The sequence below is a fragment of the Sorex fumeus genome, unplaced genomic scaffold (assembly GCF_029834395.1).
Source record: "Sorex fumeus unplaced genomic scaffold, SorFum_2.1 ptg000061l, whole genome shotgun sequence".
In the NCBI taxonomy this organism is placed as follows: Eukaryota; Metazoa; Chordata; class Mammalia; order Eulipotyphla; family Soricidae; genus Sorex; species Sorex fumeus.
Window position 1 is genome coordinate 9,721,721 of NW_026606118.1, and position 18,974 is coordinate 9,740,694.

Below are 18,974 nucleotides of genomic sequence, written 5' to 3' on the forward strand. Positions count from 1 at the left end.
TGATGAATCCATTGTTATAAATTATTAGCACCCACTGGCTATAACATGAAATTATGCTGTTGCGGACAGAGTATGAGAGAGAAGTTTTATATTACCACTGAGATTTTGTGATTAGAAGTTTCACGCATAAATATTGGATTCTATTTTTCCAGGTTGAAGGGAATACTTGAGTAGAAATCTAAATTTGTGAACCCAAAAACATAAATTCAATTCAAAATGTCATGGTATAGTACTAAGGGAAACTCCAGATTTATACACTTTGATGGGGAAATTTCCTATTCTTTCATCACCTTTTAAATGAGGGAACAGCCTACTAAGTCAAGGAAACATATACATTTTGTTAATTAATTGATATTCTGGAAAGTATACTAAGAAGCTAATTGGCTGGTCATTCTAATGGTACTTCAGTTACTAGCTTGAAAAATCTCACCTCGATAAAATCAAACATAGCAGTTTTGAAAGACAGTAAGTTGGGGGATTATATACATCTTTATTCAAATTTCAGTACTATAGCTTATTAACCATAAAAAAGTAAATTTGTTACTTAACTATTCTGAGTTCCATTGTCCACAACTGCATGACTTTGACAATGTTAGTACCTTGCTTAACTGGTTGAAGCAAGAATAAAGTTAAGCCTACTAGCAGACTGTTTTTAATGCACTGTCCTCCACGGAGTATATTCTCCATATTTATGGACAATTTTTATTGTGATTATTATGTCAGGCCTGTATTTGAAGGCTAGGCCTTTAATAGGAACGAAATTTTAAATGTCTGTTTTCAAATTTGTGTTAGACAATACCGGTATTATGTTATTCTTCAAATTCAGTAAGTAGCTTCTTGATAAGAAACGTTTCATTTAGTGTGCTCAAACATAAAGACTTAAAGCACACTCTACACAACTCAAAGACTTAAAGTATGCTCTAGAAGTAACTCTGACAGAAACTTAAATGTGAAAAACTTAGCAAAAACAACTATTTCCAAACAGTTGATTTGTGTTTTCCCCACTCAATTTATTGAACTCTATAAGACAATTATTATAAAAAGCCAAGTGAGTTTCAGTATCTTTCCTTATAATTCTCTTCACATTTTCATGGTTGTCAAAACACATTTGGAAGAGAACTGAATATTGGGAAGGAGTTGACTGGAATGAAAAAAATACCACGAGTGACACCTGCTTGGTATTGCCTCTGCAGAAACTGTAATTCCAGAAGAAATATGTTTTTAAAATATGGGTCAGGGCTGCAAAATTGCAAGATGAGAACAAAAGCTGTTTGTTTATTTTATGAGATCAGTTGGGAGCCAAAAACGAAACTTCTTACTTTTATGTGAAGGTAAGCACTTAGACCTAAAACATGAGAGATAAGATACAGTTATTACTACTTTGGTAAAGTTTAATGGTGAGCTTCAGGGATGTTGTGTTACAATGATTAAAGAGGGCAGAGATTGGAATCCTAGTTTTTTGTTCTAGCTTCAGCATTGAATCTACTACATTATGCCTCCTGCAAAGAGCTTACTGATCACTTTTGAAGACATTTAAAAAATGTCACAAGGTTTAGTTCTTCTAGGAGGTAATCTAATTTACCACTTATTCTATAAATGAGTCTTAAAGTTCAGAGAAATAAAATATATAGGTAGACATCTCAAATCTCCTTGACAGCAGTACACATTTTTTTATTCATAAAATTAATTGGTTGGTCAATATCTGTGCTTCTCAATATTGGGTGTACATTAAGAGCACTAGCAAGATTTTAGACCTACCTATGCCTAAGTGCACAGGATGTACCTCCAAAAAATTTAATTAAATTAATCTTAGAGATACGCTTTCCTTCCTTCCTTCCTTCCTTCCTTCCTTTCTTCCTTCCTTCCTTCATTCCATCCTTCCCTCTTTCCTTTGCTACTTTCTTCCATTTCCCAGGTGATTTCATTGCTCAACCAAGCCCAAGAATCACTAGAATGAAAAATCTGGAAGTGTTTTGTGTTTTTACATATGTTACACAGATTGATGAACTCCTGTTCTTTCAGGTAATTGGGAGAAAATGAAAATATTGTTATTTATTTTATTCTGTCTGTGTTACAGGCTGGGATTTATATTCAATTCCCACTTAAATTCTGAAAATTAAAATTCTCCAGATAGATGATCTATCATCTAAAGTTCTTCTGTTAAATGTTTTTTTTCTTTAATTTGCTTTACAATACTGTTAGCAGTAATTTCTCATGGACATAATTCCAACATTATACCCATCATCAGGGTACTTGTCTCCCTTTCTAAGGAACCCAACTCCCTCTGTCTCACCTTTAACCCCAACTAAGTTGTGTGGGTTTGTTTCCCCCATTATGTTGCCCAATTAACTCTTTTCTTAACCTGGTTGTTTTTGAAAGCTTATACCTGGATACCACCTGTCTAATCTAAACCATTCCCGTATGTATAAGGAATGTTTCTCTGGATTATAGAGATAGCACAGCGGGTAGGGTGCTTGCTTTGCATACAGTTAATCCAAGTCCAATCTCTGGTACCACAAATGGTCACCTGACCACTACCCAAAGTACTGCTTGTTATGACTCTAAAACAAAGCAAAACAAAAATGGAAAAGAAGAGTTTCTCGGGACATGTTACCAAAGAGACAGAGATGTTAAGATAAATAGGGGTTTAATTAAAGATGTGGAGTCAGGAAGGGAGAAGATTTCAGGGAACCTTTTGCAAATCACTGAACAAACTCACATGAAGAAATCAAGGCATTACAATTGCCAGAGAAGACCTTGACCAAGTCTAGTGCTTCTTTTTATCAAACTAGCAAGCTTCGGATCAAGAAATGGAATTCCTGCAAACCCTTCCACCCCTCATCACAGGCCCATCACATTGAGAACTGTAGGGAATAATTTTTACTTCAAATGGACAAATTAAATAAATCAGAAATAAAACCATGTTCAAACAGGAAACTCTTTGCTTGAAAGAACCTAGGAGAGGTTGAATGAAATGAAGCTATTAATTACCATTGGATGAATGTATGGGTTTGGGTGCAGATAGTTTTGAGGGAAGCTTTCATATTTTCTAGAGAGGTTAGTATGAAATTTGCAGATGAAAATTTCAATTTTTTCCTGAAAACTTCATTTGACTGAAGATGAAAATTTCTGTGAGGAAGCCTAGAAAATTGCACCAATTTAAGATAACCATGTAGCATACTCAACAGAAAAAATCATTCAGGAACTATATTTTCTAAACATTCCCTAATTACAGCTAAAGTTGGTAATGACTATTATAGATTGAGTCGAAAGAGAGTGAAGGTTTAGAAATGGGGCTTGTAGTAAGGGAAAATCCTATGTGCTTACTTTTTGAATCCACCATCAACATTAATTTCAGAAAAACAATATCCTTTGACATCATAATCTTTGACTACTCTTCTGCTAACCTTCATATTTATTTACTGTCTCAGATGCTGAAAAGTTTTTAAGCTGTGACTAAGCTATTTTTATAAAATTCTTTGTTTCCATCTATATAACAACTGTAGCACTGTACTCCCATTGTTCGTTGATTTGCTCGAGTGGGCACCAGTAACGTCTCACAACAAATTGTAAGACTTGTTGTTACTGTTTAGGGCACATCGAATACATCACGGGTAGCTTGCCAGGCTTTGCCGTGTGGGAGAGATGCTCTTGGTACCTTGCCAGGCTCTCTGAGAGGGGTGGAGAAATCGAACCCAGGTCGGCTGCATGCAAGGCAAATGCCGTACCCTCTGTGCAATCACTCCAGGCCAATATATAATAACATTAAGCATATTTTTCGAAGAAGGCTAGCAACTCTTCTTCCACAACCACTGCAAAATATATAATTTATTTAGTATATTCTGCACCAGATTTGACAAATGGCTGCTTGGGACTCAAAAAGTTTTAAAAATTAATTAATTAAAAAAAATTTTTTACAACAAAAGCAAATTTCATTTCAAATTTTATCTGTGTGTAAACACAAACTCTAAATATCTCTCTGCAAAATATATATATAGAGAAAAATATATATTTATATGTATATTAGTTTGATTGCTTTATAATATTAGTCTGTGAAAATGGAGAAACTTGGTAACATATTTATGAAATAATATTGTACAGTATGTATAATTAAGAAAAATCAAGAAAATATCAGTATTTTTAGTTTGGTAACATGTTTATGGAATATTTGCAGCATATAACCAAGAAAAGTCAAGTGAAGATTAGTAACATTTTTTCAAATAAAAAAATTAATTCTTGAAAACAAAATAAAATATTGTACTTAGATATCTTATAACAGACTGATGATTGATTCTTATAGGTTCATTTTGCTTTCAAAGAATTTCCTCTGAATATGATCCATGATAATAAAACCACAAACTTTTACCTCAATCAATAAACTCACCTCACATCACATTTATTTACTATTATCTATATATTTCTTATTGGGTGGTTGGGATCACAACCAGTATTGTCAAGACTTACTCCTGGCTCTGTGCTCAGACATCACTCCAGACAGTACCCTGGGTGGGGTGGGGGGTCCATAGTGGTACTAGGAATAGGACCAGGATCCATCTTGTGTAAGGCAAGCACCCTGCCTGTCGTACCATCACTCTGGCCCCATCATCATCATCATATTTAGTATGGTATATAACTAATTGAATTCTTCTTTAGCTATGTTTTAAATATATATCCCCAAAGAATATGATATATGCCATTGATCTTTCTTGTTGAAGGATTTCCTGGTGCCAACCAAGCTTCCTTGCTAAAATTTATTGGTGGTCTTAAATTCTAGTCTAGTGAATTTTCTATAGTCATTACCAGGCATGTTCAAAGAGTCAAAGATTTAGAGCTTTTCTGACAGGGAAAAGTTCCCAGCTGAGGGAAAATGAGGTAACTCGTGCCCTCTCCATTTCAGCTCTAATTCAGACATTAGGTGTCTCCATTCTGATGTCCTTTCAGTGCCACATTTTCTACATGTTGTTTGTGATTTTCACTGTTTAAAATAGCCCCTTGGTATAACACTGAAGTGCTATTAAGTGTTCTGAAGTGTAAGAAGGCTTATTGGAGAAGGAGGTGTGTTGGATCAGCTCAGGGCAGGCATTAGTTTAGTGTTCTTGGCAGTGAATTCAATGGGAATGAATCACATTATCTATTAAATAAGGTGCCTTTAACTAGAAACACAAAACAGAAAATCATATTGATGAGTTGATGAAAGTGCTCTATTGAGACGCTGACAGGAAGCCCAAGTCTGTGTTTTCCTTTGGTAATAAAGTTTGGCTTTTCTTTGATTCAGGGTTCATGGGGACTTACTGATCATAGCTACCATTAATAATGAGATTTGACACCAAAACATAAGGAAAGTTCAGAGACTTTATGCCTCAAAAGATCAAACATTTCTATTATTTTTGTGTTTTGGGGGCCACATCTGGAAGTGAACAGGGTTAAGTCCTGGTGATGTTCAGGGGTTCATATGTGGTGCAGAGTATCCGGTTTGGGTTGACTGCATGAAAGACACATGACTTACCCATGCTACTCTATTACTCTGTCCCTATCAACCTTCTCTGAAGCATCTTTATATCCTTAGTCCTACCACTCCCATCTGAACATCTCTTTATTGAGGGTCTTGGAAAGGCCCTTTCTAGGTACTTCTGCTGAGATAAGCTTATCAAGGGTCCTTGAAGAAACTCTTGTTCATTCTCTACCTTCTCACTTCCATTTTTTCCCTTACATTCTCATCTATCTCTGTCCAGAAAACATTGAATCATTTTGTTTAGGTTCCTTATAGCAAACTGCTGATTTGACTGCCCTTATTCTCTCCCATATCTGTTCTCCTGATAGCCCCTTACTTGGCACTTTTCTTTGGTGAACAATGGCTCATTATCCAGTTAGATCTCTTGCTCTAGCCATGGATAAATGAATAATGAATTGACTGTACCTTTCAACCATTCATGATCTAAGTTTACAAGTAAGCCACCTGGAAGCTCCACATACTTTTTCCTCCCTGACTAGGTTAATTCATTTAGAGTTCAAAGAGTTCAAAGGACTAAATTAAAGTTAGAATTCATTTATATTTTATATATTTTATATGTTAATATGCGTATTATTTATTTTTTATATTTTAGATTGTTACATTTGTCACTATAGAAGGAATATCTGGAAAAAAAGTAGAAAAGTCATTGAAGTTTCCACAAATTATTTCAGCTGAGACTTTCTGAGGAATTCTGATATTTGGGGTGTAGTTCACATATTTTGCAGATGAAGTGAAAAAGACACAAACTTCACAGTTTGAAGTTGATATCCTGAGCCAAGGCAAAGTTTGCTTTCATTATATTCTTTTATGAATTTACATATACAGAGATGCACACAAATATATATATACACACACACACACATATATATATATATATATATATATATGTATGGCCTGAAGAAATGGTAGAAAATAAAATGAGGTGCCCTGAAGCAAGAAAAGATAGTAAAAAAGAGTAGATATGAGAAGTTCATCATTATATAATGCTTTTATATATTTTTTTTGTGTCTGTTTGTTCAGTTCATATTTAAGGATTCTTGAAATTGTCCCTTGCTTAGTTATTTTAAGTACTCTCATGCTAAATATAAATCCTTTAATCAAAGAGGTTTATTTTCATCTTTATATGGCTTGTTATAAAACATGGAAGGCCTTATTTATTTTGTATGTAAGGAAGACCTTCCAGCACTGTGAATTCAAGAATGACTCTCTACAGGAACATTGCACAGCGGTAGGGCGTTTGCCTTGCACACAGCCAACATGGCCGACCCGAGTTCGATTCCTCCGCCCCTCTCGGAGAGCCCGGCAAGCTACCGAGAGTATCTCGCCCGCACAGCAGAGCCTGGCAAGCTCCCCGTGATGTATTCGATATGCCAAACACAGTAACAACGAAGTCTTCAATGGAGACGTTACTGGGCCTGCTCAAGCAAATCGATGAACAACGGGAGGACGGTGACAGTGATGATGATCATTAGGGAAGAATATACTAGAGTCTTTCCTGATAATTCTTCTTAGCTACTTATTGAATTTTTTCTTAAACATTTCTAATTCTTAAGAAAAATATTTAATGGATATGTTAAGTCTATATGTTAGCTAGATTCCACTGAGCTGATATATGAGTTTTGTAGAGTATGAGATAAGCATTTGCATAAAGATGAATCATTTTGGAAAGTGCAAGCATGGAACACAAGTAGAGAGGTTAAGTAGCAGAGTAAACAGGAAAGAGCAAAAGAATATTCTTGGGATGATACAATGTGGACCAGATCTTCTAATATGGCTTGTGGTTAGCACTCCAGAGCTGAGTGGAAAGGTGATGGTCAAGGCTTCTTAAACACAGGTTGTCATTTCATCTGCCAAGTGTAGTTTCAAGTGTCACACTGCATCACAAGTGAGTACTGGGTTAAAAGGTAAAAATTATGTGTGCAAATGATAAATACCAAATTTAGAGTGATGATTGTCTCTGAGAAGGAAGTATAATGCATATATTTTATATAATATATGTTATATTTTGTGTTAATTTAATGTGCATTAATTAATGCATAATATAAATAACAAGTTTTAAAGACTATGTTAAAAGTATATCTTATTTGTGGAAATATACTTGAAATTAAAAAAATTAAAATTATATGTGAATGTTAAACACCGTGGTGATTATCTCTAAGAAGTATAATGGGAAAAGATAAGATACAAATATATGCAAAATCTAATATATATTTATATTCGTAGTTATATATAAAATCTAAAAACTAGTTTTAGTTTTGGAAGGTTGTGTGAGATATAGAAGCAAGGGTACCAGCAGGCAAGGAAAATAGGCAGATGAGAAGAGGTATTTCCAGATTATAACTCCTCAAATCTGTCTGCTTTTCTAATCACTCATGTAAAGGTAAGCTGGAGTGACGGGTGGAATGAACAACGTTTTGTGATACTACAGGAAAGTTGTGGCTTTAAATTATTTCCTGAGATTGTCCTAGAGATTCCATGAAGGTGTCTTAGAGACAACAAAGGGATGCTATGATCGTTGTGAACAACAAAGGGATGCTACGATCTTCTGGAGTCCCGACATATAATTCATGCAGAAGGCCCTGATCTGTTTTGTAGGTTGACTTTCAAGTTCTTGAAATAAGTATCAGCATCTAAAAACTGGTTTCTTTTTATATCCTACAAATGAGTGCAATCATTCTGTTTGTCCCTCTCCTTCTGACTCATTTCATTCAGCATGATACTCTTCATGTACATCTTCTTATATGCAAACTTAACAACTTCATTTTTTCTGGTAGCTGCAAAGTATCCCAGTGTATAGACGCACCATAGTTTATTTGCCATACTAGGCCACTAATACCCAAGGACAGTAGAAATAAGGACAGGAGGACTGGTACATGGTTGGAAGCTTGCTACAAGTGGTGGAGGTGTTGTGTGTAGGGGATGGTTGTACAGTTAGGGTAGAGAAGTCCACTATGACAGAGAGAGAAGGAAATGATCACTCTGGACAAGAATTCAGTGCTGGAAGTGGGCAAAAGGAAAAACATGGTGAACTTCTGGAATCTGTGTTTCAAATCATAACGCCTAAAAGAGAGAGAGTGTTAGAGAGAGGGAACAAGAGAGAGAGAGAGAAAACCCTATCAAGAACAATTTGTAATTGGGTATCTTACAATGATTCAATTAATAAAAACCTGGTTTCAAGATCATTGTAAAGGATCATAATTTCAGGTAAATATACAGTAAATTATGTGAGGCTTAAAGACGAGAAATTCTTTCAAATATTTTTATACAATGTAGTTTTGCTACTTACTAATGCACTTTAAAAAGACACATTGCTCCGTATTATTTAAGAAAATGAGCAGGTATTTTCATATTACCTGAACAATTTCATTTCAATTAAAACTTAAAGTAACATGCTAGAATAAATAACATTTTCTACCTTATATGAGAGGACTTCCAAAGTATTGAAAATTTCAAATTAAATATTATCAGTATTTATTTGAGTGCTATTTTAATGTAGTTAAAATTCAATTATTTTAGTGCTAGAAATAGGGAAACCATACCTGGTTTGTATTCAAGAGAAAAATATTTTTGAAGGATGTTATCTAAAGGTTATATATAACATTTTTTATATATAGCACTGTAGCACTGTCCTCCTGTTGTTCATCGATTAGCTTTAGTGGGCCCATTAATAAAAAGATTATTTATGTTAAGAAAACATCCTGAAATATTTGTTTATAATAATTTTAGAATGTGTTTTTCTTGTTTGTAACATATTTACTCCCTGACTTTAATACATTACACAATTTCTCTCTGATCTAAAGTGGGTTGTTAGGTGCTAATGAGATATGTTAAAATTCTTCAAGGGAATTAGTAGTGACAGCTTTTGTTTGTTTTTAATGCTGTCTTATTTGCTACATATTTTCTATTTCTAAAACAATTATGGAAAATGATAAATTATATGTATGAATTTAATGTATGCTATAATAATATAAATAAATTTTGAAATATATATTAAAAGAGTATATCTTATTTGTGAAAATATGATTAAAATATAAAAATATTAAAATTATGTGTGAACGTTAAGCATGGTGGTGGTTGTCTCTGAGAAGTATGATGGGATAAGATAAGATATATAAGATAAGATACATATATATACAAAATATGTATATTTATATATTATTTCTATTATTATACATTTTGTTATATAATCTATTATATATGTATCCTGTATATACATATGCATAAAGTATATAACCTACATTAGATATACATATATAGTAACTATTCTATTAGAAAAAAATTTAATAACAGAGGCACAGCTTACAACAGAGAGGGGACTATATAAAAAAATCTCTGTGGTCTCAGGATACAGAGAAAGACTTGTTCCCACAGAATTAGTACCTTTTTGGAAAATAGCTGTTTAAGGTGAATTGTCGGATGATACCAGGATTTCATTGTAAAGTGGAAAGTACACAATTAAATTCTTATAATATAAACTAAGCCACTATATTAAGAAAATAATTTGTTTTAAAGTCTTCTTTTCCCCTTTAAAGTCATAAACTAAGTAGGATAATTTTTAGTTTGACAAAAAGAGAGAGTAGGGATTGGAAAGATAGCTTAAAAACGCATGAGCGAGATTCCGAGCTCCATACCTGTATCATATCTCCCTCTCCTCCTTCCATTACCCCAAATGTTCCCAGTATCCTTTGGGATGTGCCTGGTTGACTCCCAAGTTCTACAAGGCTGATCCCTACACCATTAGACCTGATCATGGAAACTTCAGGTTCACGTTCTTTCCAACCAACACGGCAGGGTAGATTACCTCCAGCCCCCTGAGCATCTCTGAGTATGACCCATATGAAATTAAATAAAAAGCAAACATTATTCATATTTAATCTTCAAAAATAAACCATTCTGTTCTATGAACATTATTAATGGCCGTATTTGGTAATATACGTGTGTGTCGTTGTAAATATGTGTGTGGATAGTTAGATAGACATACATGTCCAGAAGTTAAACAAAATATTCCTTTGTTTCTCACTTCCTTAAATATACAACCAATTTGTTAAATATATATGTATATAAATACATATATACATACATATATATATACTCTTTCTGTTCCAATTATACCTAGCTGCAGATTTTGTAATTTAAACATGAGTCAAATATTTAGTATGTAGAACAAATAGAGATTGCTAATATTTGTTTAATTTTCAGGACAACATGAACCAGAGATGTGACTCAGAGATAGAACACATGCCTCTCTTTTATGAAGTCCTGGGTTTATTTCATGGCACTGTAACCACAATGGAATATAACCAGAAATGCCTTCTAGTCAAAGCAAAATGACAATAATATCTTGCATGTTTTACTACTCTTCTTTGATAACTAGTCGTGCTGGTAGTTATGCAGCTTATCTTGATCTTAGAAATACAAGCAATGCCATTTGACCCTCTTCTTTTGAACTTGTAAGGACTGTTTACATAGTCCTTGAAGATCTAAGAATTTCAAATCCTTTGCTGTTTCAGTGTCTTCCAAGACTGTGTTCATGACTACAAAGAGAAATGATTTGTAAAAAGATATTTCACAAAATAAACAAACTTGGAACTACACATCAGCTTTTATAATTAATTCTATACTTTGGTCAAATGTTTCGAAAAATACAATATTCCTCAGGGCTATAATTTTATGTATTAATTTGCTTTCTTAAAATCCTATTTTAATTTTTGCATATATATTTTGGAAATTATTCATTGCACTTTTTCAGTATCATTTTGATTTGATCACAAATGTATACTACTCATGTCCTGCCTTAAACATTTTTTCAGTAAAATCACTCCCACAAAGTTTCAGGTGATGAACACTTATACTTTTATCACTTAACATCTGGATAATCTTTAAATGAATGGTAGTATCTTTTCCTACCTCTATAATTTTGAGAACAACTTTGTTTTAGAATCTTACCTAGTTAAGTCAAACTATTCATAACTTGTAGTAATGTAGATGAAAGAGCAAGATGGTGTTAGTAGGAAATATGAACAGAAAAATCATTAATCATCGCATCAGTATGACCAGTTATTTTGCTTTTGTTGTTGCTTTCGGTGTCTGAAACTCATGAGTCACTCAATGTAATGACATTCTAATAATTATTACCTTAATCTGATTACAAAATCCCAAGAGCTTGACGATTCAGAAGAATTTGTTCAATTTTAACTGAGAGCAAGAAGTGAACTATAACCTAACACTTTAGTAGATGCAGCTCTACTATCACCCTTTTGCAGAGACAATGATATCCCTGAGCTGATTATTTCATAGTGAAAATATAGTCTGTAGACATGGCAGTTAAAATATTTCAGCTAAATAGACACCACCACCCTTTCATCCTCAGATATGTTTCTCATGACTTCATCAGTCACTGAGCTATTTTTCTATTTCACAAACATTCCTAGAGCGTTATGGAATGAAATGCCTCATCTGCCACAGGTGAGTGTTAGGAGTGAACTTTCAAATCATTGTGCCCGTAGTTAGAACTTTCAGTATAGAAAAATAAAACATCATAGCATGGTTTCAGTATCCAGTCACCATCTTTCTTCAAGTCACCAAGAGGTCAGAGGTAATGATATTAAAACAAACATACCCAAATAACAACTTATTAAATCTTGGAACAAGACCAATGTGCCCAGTTCACAATTGGTTGCTGTTCTACTGGATTTAACTTTAGAGAAAAGCATAAAATAGAAGGAAGAAAATCAGGGAGGAAATGTCAAGGGGAAATAGCAATGGAAATAGGATATTATATTTTGCTAGGATATACCAGGGCATGTAAGTATAAAGTACTTGGTTAGATCCTTGGTTAACCCCAAGCTCTAATGGAATCAAAAACCCAAATAATGGCAGGATTTATGAACATTCTGGTAATTCATCTTTTTGTCTTTTTTCTCCACAATTCAAAATGAAAATTCTAAGGTAATTTATTACTCCTATTTTACCACTACTAACTAAATCTATTCTATAAATCTTTTAGCTGAATGCATTAAATTCATAATTTACCACCCTAAGTCACAAAATTATATATGTATATCATACTATCTGAGAGAAATTCAGAACTACTAATCTAAAAAAACTCCCTGTACTCAGAGAAACAATTAATATTTTCTGTTCCTCATTTTGCTCATCTTACCATGATCTCTAAGGTCTCTTCCAGTCCTAATAGTTTGTGATTTTATGGGCTTAGAAAAAAAAATGAAGAATGATTTTCTTCCATATAAGAGGCCTTTATTTATGCCTTCTAAGATACTAAATGCAGAATATAATTTGAGTTTTACCTTTGCTATGGACCTTTGTATTACATAAAATTAAAAAAAATAAATTCTTTAATTTGATTTCCTTTCTGCATTTTTCCCTTCTGTTGTTAACATTCTTCTCAATAGATGGTGCTCTTTTCTCAGAGACATTGCTTTTCTTTTTCCTCATCAAAAGGCCAGGAAAATTAGTTTTACTCCTTAACAATTATTAATTGAAGAAATAAGATATATAAATAGAAATAATTCCAAGTAACTTGCAGCATCTCGACCATGAAAGCTAACAGAGAAAATGATTGTTAAATGTTGGAAGAGCTTCATAAACAGCTGCAATCATTGCCAAATTGATGATACATCTATTGTAACTAGATATTAAAGACCCAAATTTGTTAATACATATAACTCTTAGTAGAAGAAAACTCCAAGAATCACATGTCTACTGAATATAAACTCAATATCTTATATTGACATGTAGGATTTGAACAAACACACCTACAATAGCACGTGTACATACATCTCAAGTAACAATGAGAGGTTGCCCACTCTTTACTAAATAAACCTGAAAATCTGGGTCAAGAGAGGCATACATACTCTTGAAATACTTTCACTCAAGAATCCACTTCTTCCTTCCCCCTCAGAACAATCAGGGCACTTTCTAGAACAACAGTTTATAATCCAGAATTATGCTGCGTTGGGTTTACTATTCACTGGCTCCAACTTTTTTAGGCATTGAACAACCGTCATATTCTTCAATTCTCTGTATTGCTCCCCCCTTCCCCAACATACATCCCCATTTCAGGAACAGGAAGGGAGACACCCTTAGCAATCTGTAGCTGCCAAAAGTTGCAAATTGGTCTGGGCACAATGTCATGCTTGTCACAATGATGCAACACCAGGGATAACAGAGAAACTTCATCACCACACGTGGTCTTAGGAAGACTGGGGTTAAGGTTAGTCTGAAAAGGCATGTGGAGGGTAAGGTAGCAAAGTGCATCAACAAAACAGGAAGAGAAAAGTTGCAGAGTTCCTCTTCAAAGAAATGAGAAGACTCAGTCCCCAGTCAATAGAAACTACCTAGAATCTTCAACTATTATACACTCATTTCTCTTTCCGTAGCTCTCCTGAAGGGACTGTGTTTAGTGGCCCTCATCACGACTGCTCTTGTTATTGATCATCATTATTACATATATTTTGCCAGTATTACATCTTTACCAAAGCAACTTCGCTCTTCCTGAAATTTGTTTTCTTTCTTTATCAGTGTGTGTGTGTGTGTGTGTGTGTGTGTGTGTGTGTGTGTGCGGTGGGGGGAATCAGAACATCAGCTTTTGCATGCAAAGAGCATCCCACCTATCTACCAAGACCCCAGTCTCTCCTGGACTCTCCATCCACTCATCCTCTCGCTGAACACCCTGCTGGGGGGGGGGGGGCGGCGAAGGGGCATCAGAAGTCCCTTGACATCCTTATGAGCAGCTGGATACTCTGCACGGGGCCCCGGCGCCCTCCTTACCTGACAATCACAAACATGACCAGCAAGTTTCCGAAGAGACCCACCACGCACACGATGGAGTAGAGGGCCATGATGATGCTGGCGGTGATGATGGAGGGGCTGCCGGTCGGGGGGCACAAGCCGTCGCTCCTGCCCAGCTCAGTGCTGTTCGGACCGCACGGATCCGACCGGTTGCCATCTAAGTGGGAGAAGTTGACCCAGGAACTGGGACCAGGTGCTGGGGCGCAACTGGAAGCGCGGGCGAAGGGGTCGGTGCAGTTGCTGGCATTCACCGGGACGCTGCCGCTGTCCATGGTGCTGACGGCCCGCCGGCGGACGCCCAGAGAGAGAGAAGGTAACTGCAAGCACCCAGACTTTTCAGGTTCCACGCGCCTCCCTGCCTCTGCCGCGTCCTCCTGCTGCAGCTGCGGTTCCTTAGAGAAACCACAGAGGAGTGTCGGGAGAAGGGGGGAAGTGAACCTCTGACATGATCCTCTGCTGGGCGCCCCCTCCCACCTTAGTAGTAGGGAGGCGCGTCCGCTACCTCGCAGCTCCTGGGCGAGCGCGGGAGGACTGTGCGGGAGTCCAGGCTGCGGGGGAGGGAGGGAGAGGAGTAAAGGGGTGGATTTTGCGCAAAGAGAGGCAAACAGTACGTCTCCCTACTCGTTACTCCTCGGTTCCAGCACCCCCAAGGAGGGGCAGACGCGGGATGGGATTTGCATGGGTAGGAGTGGGAAGTGCAACAATTTCAAGCAGCAATAAAGCACAGGCAATGGGACTGACGTCCCTCTATTTTATCACTGCATTTTTGTTTCTCTGTATAACGTGCCAGGACAGACATTGGCGTGATGCAACTGTGTCAAGACTTACAACCCAGAGTCTTTTCATCTCCATTGCCTATGTGGTGAACATTTGGGGCAGGAGGACACAAAAAACGTTCTTCTTGTGTTTTCTGACCACAGTCCCACACACAAGCTCCTTTCCCACCGTCCGCCCAAGATAACGCCTCGTTTTCATAAATCCACAACCTTTCAAAGCTGCAGAAACAAGAGTGATCTTTGCTCAGGAAAAGAAATGAGACAAACTTTTATGTCAAATGTATTCTCTTTTTCCCTTATTCCCCTCATTTGTTCTAAGGAAGTCTTTTTTTTGCATATGTTTCTCTCCTGCTATGGAAAAGACACAAGAACATTACAAAAATGAAGGGACTTTGGCTTTCAGGGAATTTGACGGAAGATAATGATGTTCCTCTTTAACTTCAGTCTTAGAGATCTGTTTGTAATTATTGAAAATCCATTTTGTCTCTAGACTTTCTTCAAGGACATGTGTTTCTCACTTCAAGAAGTTTTAAATAAAGTGCTTTTTGCATTCCTTTGGTGTGTGTTCTAGTGAAGACAACTAGGTATACCTGGAATTGAAAGGGGGGGGCAGATATGGCTCTTGAGAAATATTGATACACTTTTTTTGGAGTATTTGAGATTTTGATACTTCATTTCTAATTCAAGCCAGGTTGACTTAGAAATAAATGAGTAAGCCAACCGGAAGTGGTAAATGCTAATTCTAAAGTAATTCTTATTTGTATACATAAGTATCTTTGAGTATGCTTATATTTTCTAACTATAAACACTGATGTTCAAAATTCTCAATTGGTGGTAGAAGTTACTCTCTTCCAGAGTAGAGAGAAAGGATAAGGGCATTCAATTTAATTATCATTGCAAGTCATTGAAAACACCTTATAGGTAAACTATACCACAAATTATTTTAACAATTTTCAGAATTATTGTATTTCCTTTACATTAGAGGGTAGAATTTTAGCAATACATTTTATATATCTTCTACTTATCAATATAAACAACTATTTCTATTATTTTTCCATGTTATTTTGACACATGTACCAGTTTTTTTATATTGAACTGAATTCTGCTTGTTACTGTTCAGTATCTTGAGGATACCTTTCACACATCAGAGCATCCTTCATATGAAAGGCAAGTTAGACTCTTAATGCCCTGACCTTAAAGTCAAATCATTTTGTCAACCTTAGGTTTGTGACTTTTTAGATATGTGATATTTTATATATTAATTTACCCCACTGAGTGAATATTGCTTATCAGTTTAAAAAAGTTAATAGAACCCAAATATGTCTATAAGATTTAAATGAGATATCATGCAATTATTAAAAAGCTCATGGCTATTATATATCACTTATTTAAAATAATAATAATAATAGCAGTCTCTTTTCAAGTTCAACATTGATTCCTCCAGATGTTTCTTTTAAGATTAGCAGACTTTTCTCTTCTTTTCTATTACATATAATTTGTATATCAGTTCTACAGATATAGTTACACAGCAGTGCCTAGAATTTTGCCAATCAATGAAAACTGAGCAAGATTATAAATCTTTTTATATCAGTGCAGATATTGTACACCTTTCTTTAAATTACCTTGCTCTTTTGATTCTTCTTGGATTTATTATATTATTGACAAGATTCCTTAAACATGATCTCAGTTCAACAAATGTTTCAAATACTCAATAGAAATCTAATTTGGACTAGATATTGAATTTTTTTTAAAAGTAAGTAAATTATTTTTACCCTGGAAGTTTCTTAGATATGAAGAATCCTGTTTTACTTTAAACATATCATTGCTTTAGGGAGATCCAAACAAAACACTATATATTTTAATTTTCTAATGCATATCTTATTTAATACTTTTGATGACGATTCATATTCAATGATTTTGTCAGTGTGCTTTCTGCTTTATGTGCATCATTAATTTCCTGAATTTTTGTATTCTACAACAAGGCTAATTAGGGACAAAATGAATATTCATTAGTAGAGTTTATAATATATTATAGAATTCTTTCTTTTATACTTCTTTATATGAAATATATATGCACATGTGTCACATTCTAATTTAATAGGAAAATTGGAAGATATTTCATAAATATTATGGGCTGAATGTTTATGTACCCTAAAATCATATCATATGTGCAAATATACTCTAGAACCCAATAGTTATGATAGTAGAACTTTGGGAGATAGTTAGGACACCAGAGTGTAGGACTTTGGGAGATAGTTAGGACACCAGAGTGTAGTCTTCATAGAGGTGACAATTACACTTGTAAGAGAAATGTTAGAGAACTCTAAAGGATTTTTCCCACAATATAAGGTACAATGAAAGAGAACAGTTTGACAGGTTACAAATGAAAGAGGTCTGTTACCAGGTCCTGACCATGCTGACACTGTAATTTTACGTGTCAGACTCCAGAACTGTGAGAAACACAGATCAATTGTTTGTAAGTCTTTGAGTTTAGGATGTTTTATTTTAACTGCTAAAGTAAGAAAATGACACTATCTAAAAAAACATGAGTAAAAATTTAACTGACAGTTTGAAAAGTCAAATATCTTTTTGAATATTGTATTGATATTTGCTCAGTATGTTCTGATAACCATCCAGGAACCAGGATTTAGTTAGGTAACTATATAAACTGAACTTCAAAGAGCAACCCAATTATCATTGTCCTCTGGAAATACTTGTTTCTCATTCTATTTTGTAGTAAAATAGACTCATTCTACAATATAAGAACTTGGACATTATGCTCCAACTATTATCCTTTCAAATAAAATTGATGATGTTTTTCTCCTTTACTTTATTAACTCTTTTTCAAGTTTTATTAAGAATAATCTCTATTATGGCTGGAACGATAGCACAGCGGGTAGGGCGTTCGCCTTACAAGCGGCCAACATGGCCGACCCGAGTTCGATTCCTCCGCCCCTCTCGGAGAGCCCGGCAAGCTACCGAGAGTATTGGATATGCCAGACACAGTAACAACAAAGTCTCCAATGGAGACATTACTGGGCCGCTCGAGCAAATCGATGATCAACGGGAGGGCCTTTACCTTTACCTTTACCTTTTAATCTCTATTATAAATGTCATGCTTTCCAGACATTTTTATAGTATTGAAGGAACGAGATCTCTTGACATAACTTCTGTTACATCTTAGTTGCCTTCTCTAGCAAAAGCTGTACATTTCTTTGTCTTAAGAATGTTGTATTATCAAAACTACCATGAAATCTAATGTTTCTTATGAACTTTATTATAAACTTGGTTATTCTATATAGCAAGATATAAGGTATAACCCATTTTATACCTCATACTAGAATATTTCTCTTTGAAACTAGACTATGTCAGTCAAGATTTATCATTAACATAAACCCCATCATATACAACATATATATATAAATATTTTTTGAAACAATGAATTTAGTCCCAGCTAGGATGGAATCTGGTCAAGTGATAGTTATTCTTTTTTGAATTCCAAAATTTGCCATCAATCATGCATATGATTTTTTCCATATCACATTTACTTTTCCATATCAGATTTACTTTAATAACTCAGTCCTGAATTTTGCTGAGGGTAGCACTTCATGTAACCCATGATTAGTAATTCCTAATGACAAATAAAGCCATAAATATGATGCATGAAATTATTGTTAATTGGAAGTTCAGACAAAAATGGAAGTTCACCCCATTTTTCAAGCTTCAACCATAAATTTCAGTAAAAGAGTTTTAATCTATTTCCTTATAGTTACTCCATGATACCAACATGTAATATTTATTTATAAGTTATTAGGATGAAAATTTATTGTGATAAAATATCATTCTTAATCCATGTGTTGCATACACATCCAATT

The 18,974-nt window shown here is 34.9% G+C and overlaps 1 protein-coding gene across 1 annotated transcript in view; it reads right to left on the bottom strand.

Annotated features, from left to right (window-relative positions):
• Window positions 1-14,671, bottom strand: part of OPRM1 (opioid receptor mu 1) — a 74,159-nt gene extending 59,488 nt beyond the window's left edge. Inside the window, exon 1 of the mRNA XM_056125882.1 lies at window positions 14,303-14,671. Coding sequence (XP_055981857.1) covers window positions 14,303-14,595 — 293 coding nt within the window. The 5' untranslated portion in view covers window positions 14,596-14,671. The remainder of the gene's footprint in view (window positions 1-14,302) is intronic.
• Between the last annotated feature and the right edge of the window lie 4,303 nt (window positions 14,672-18,974).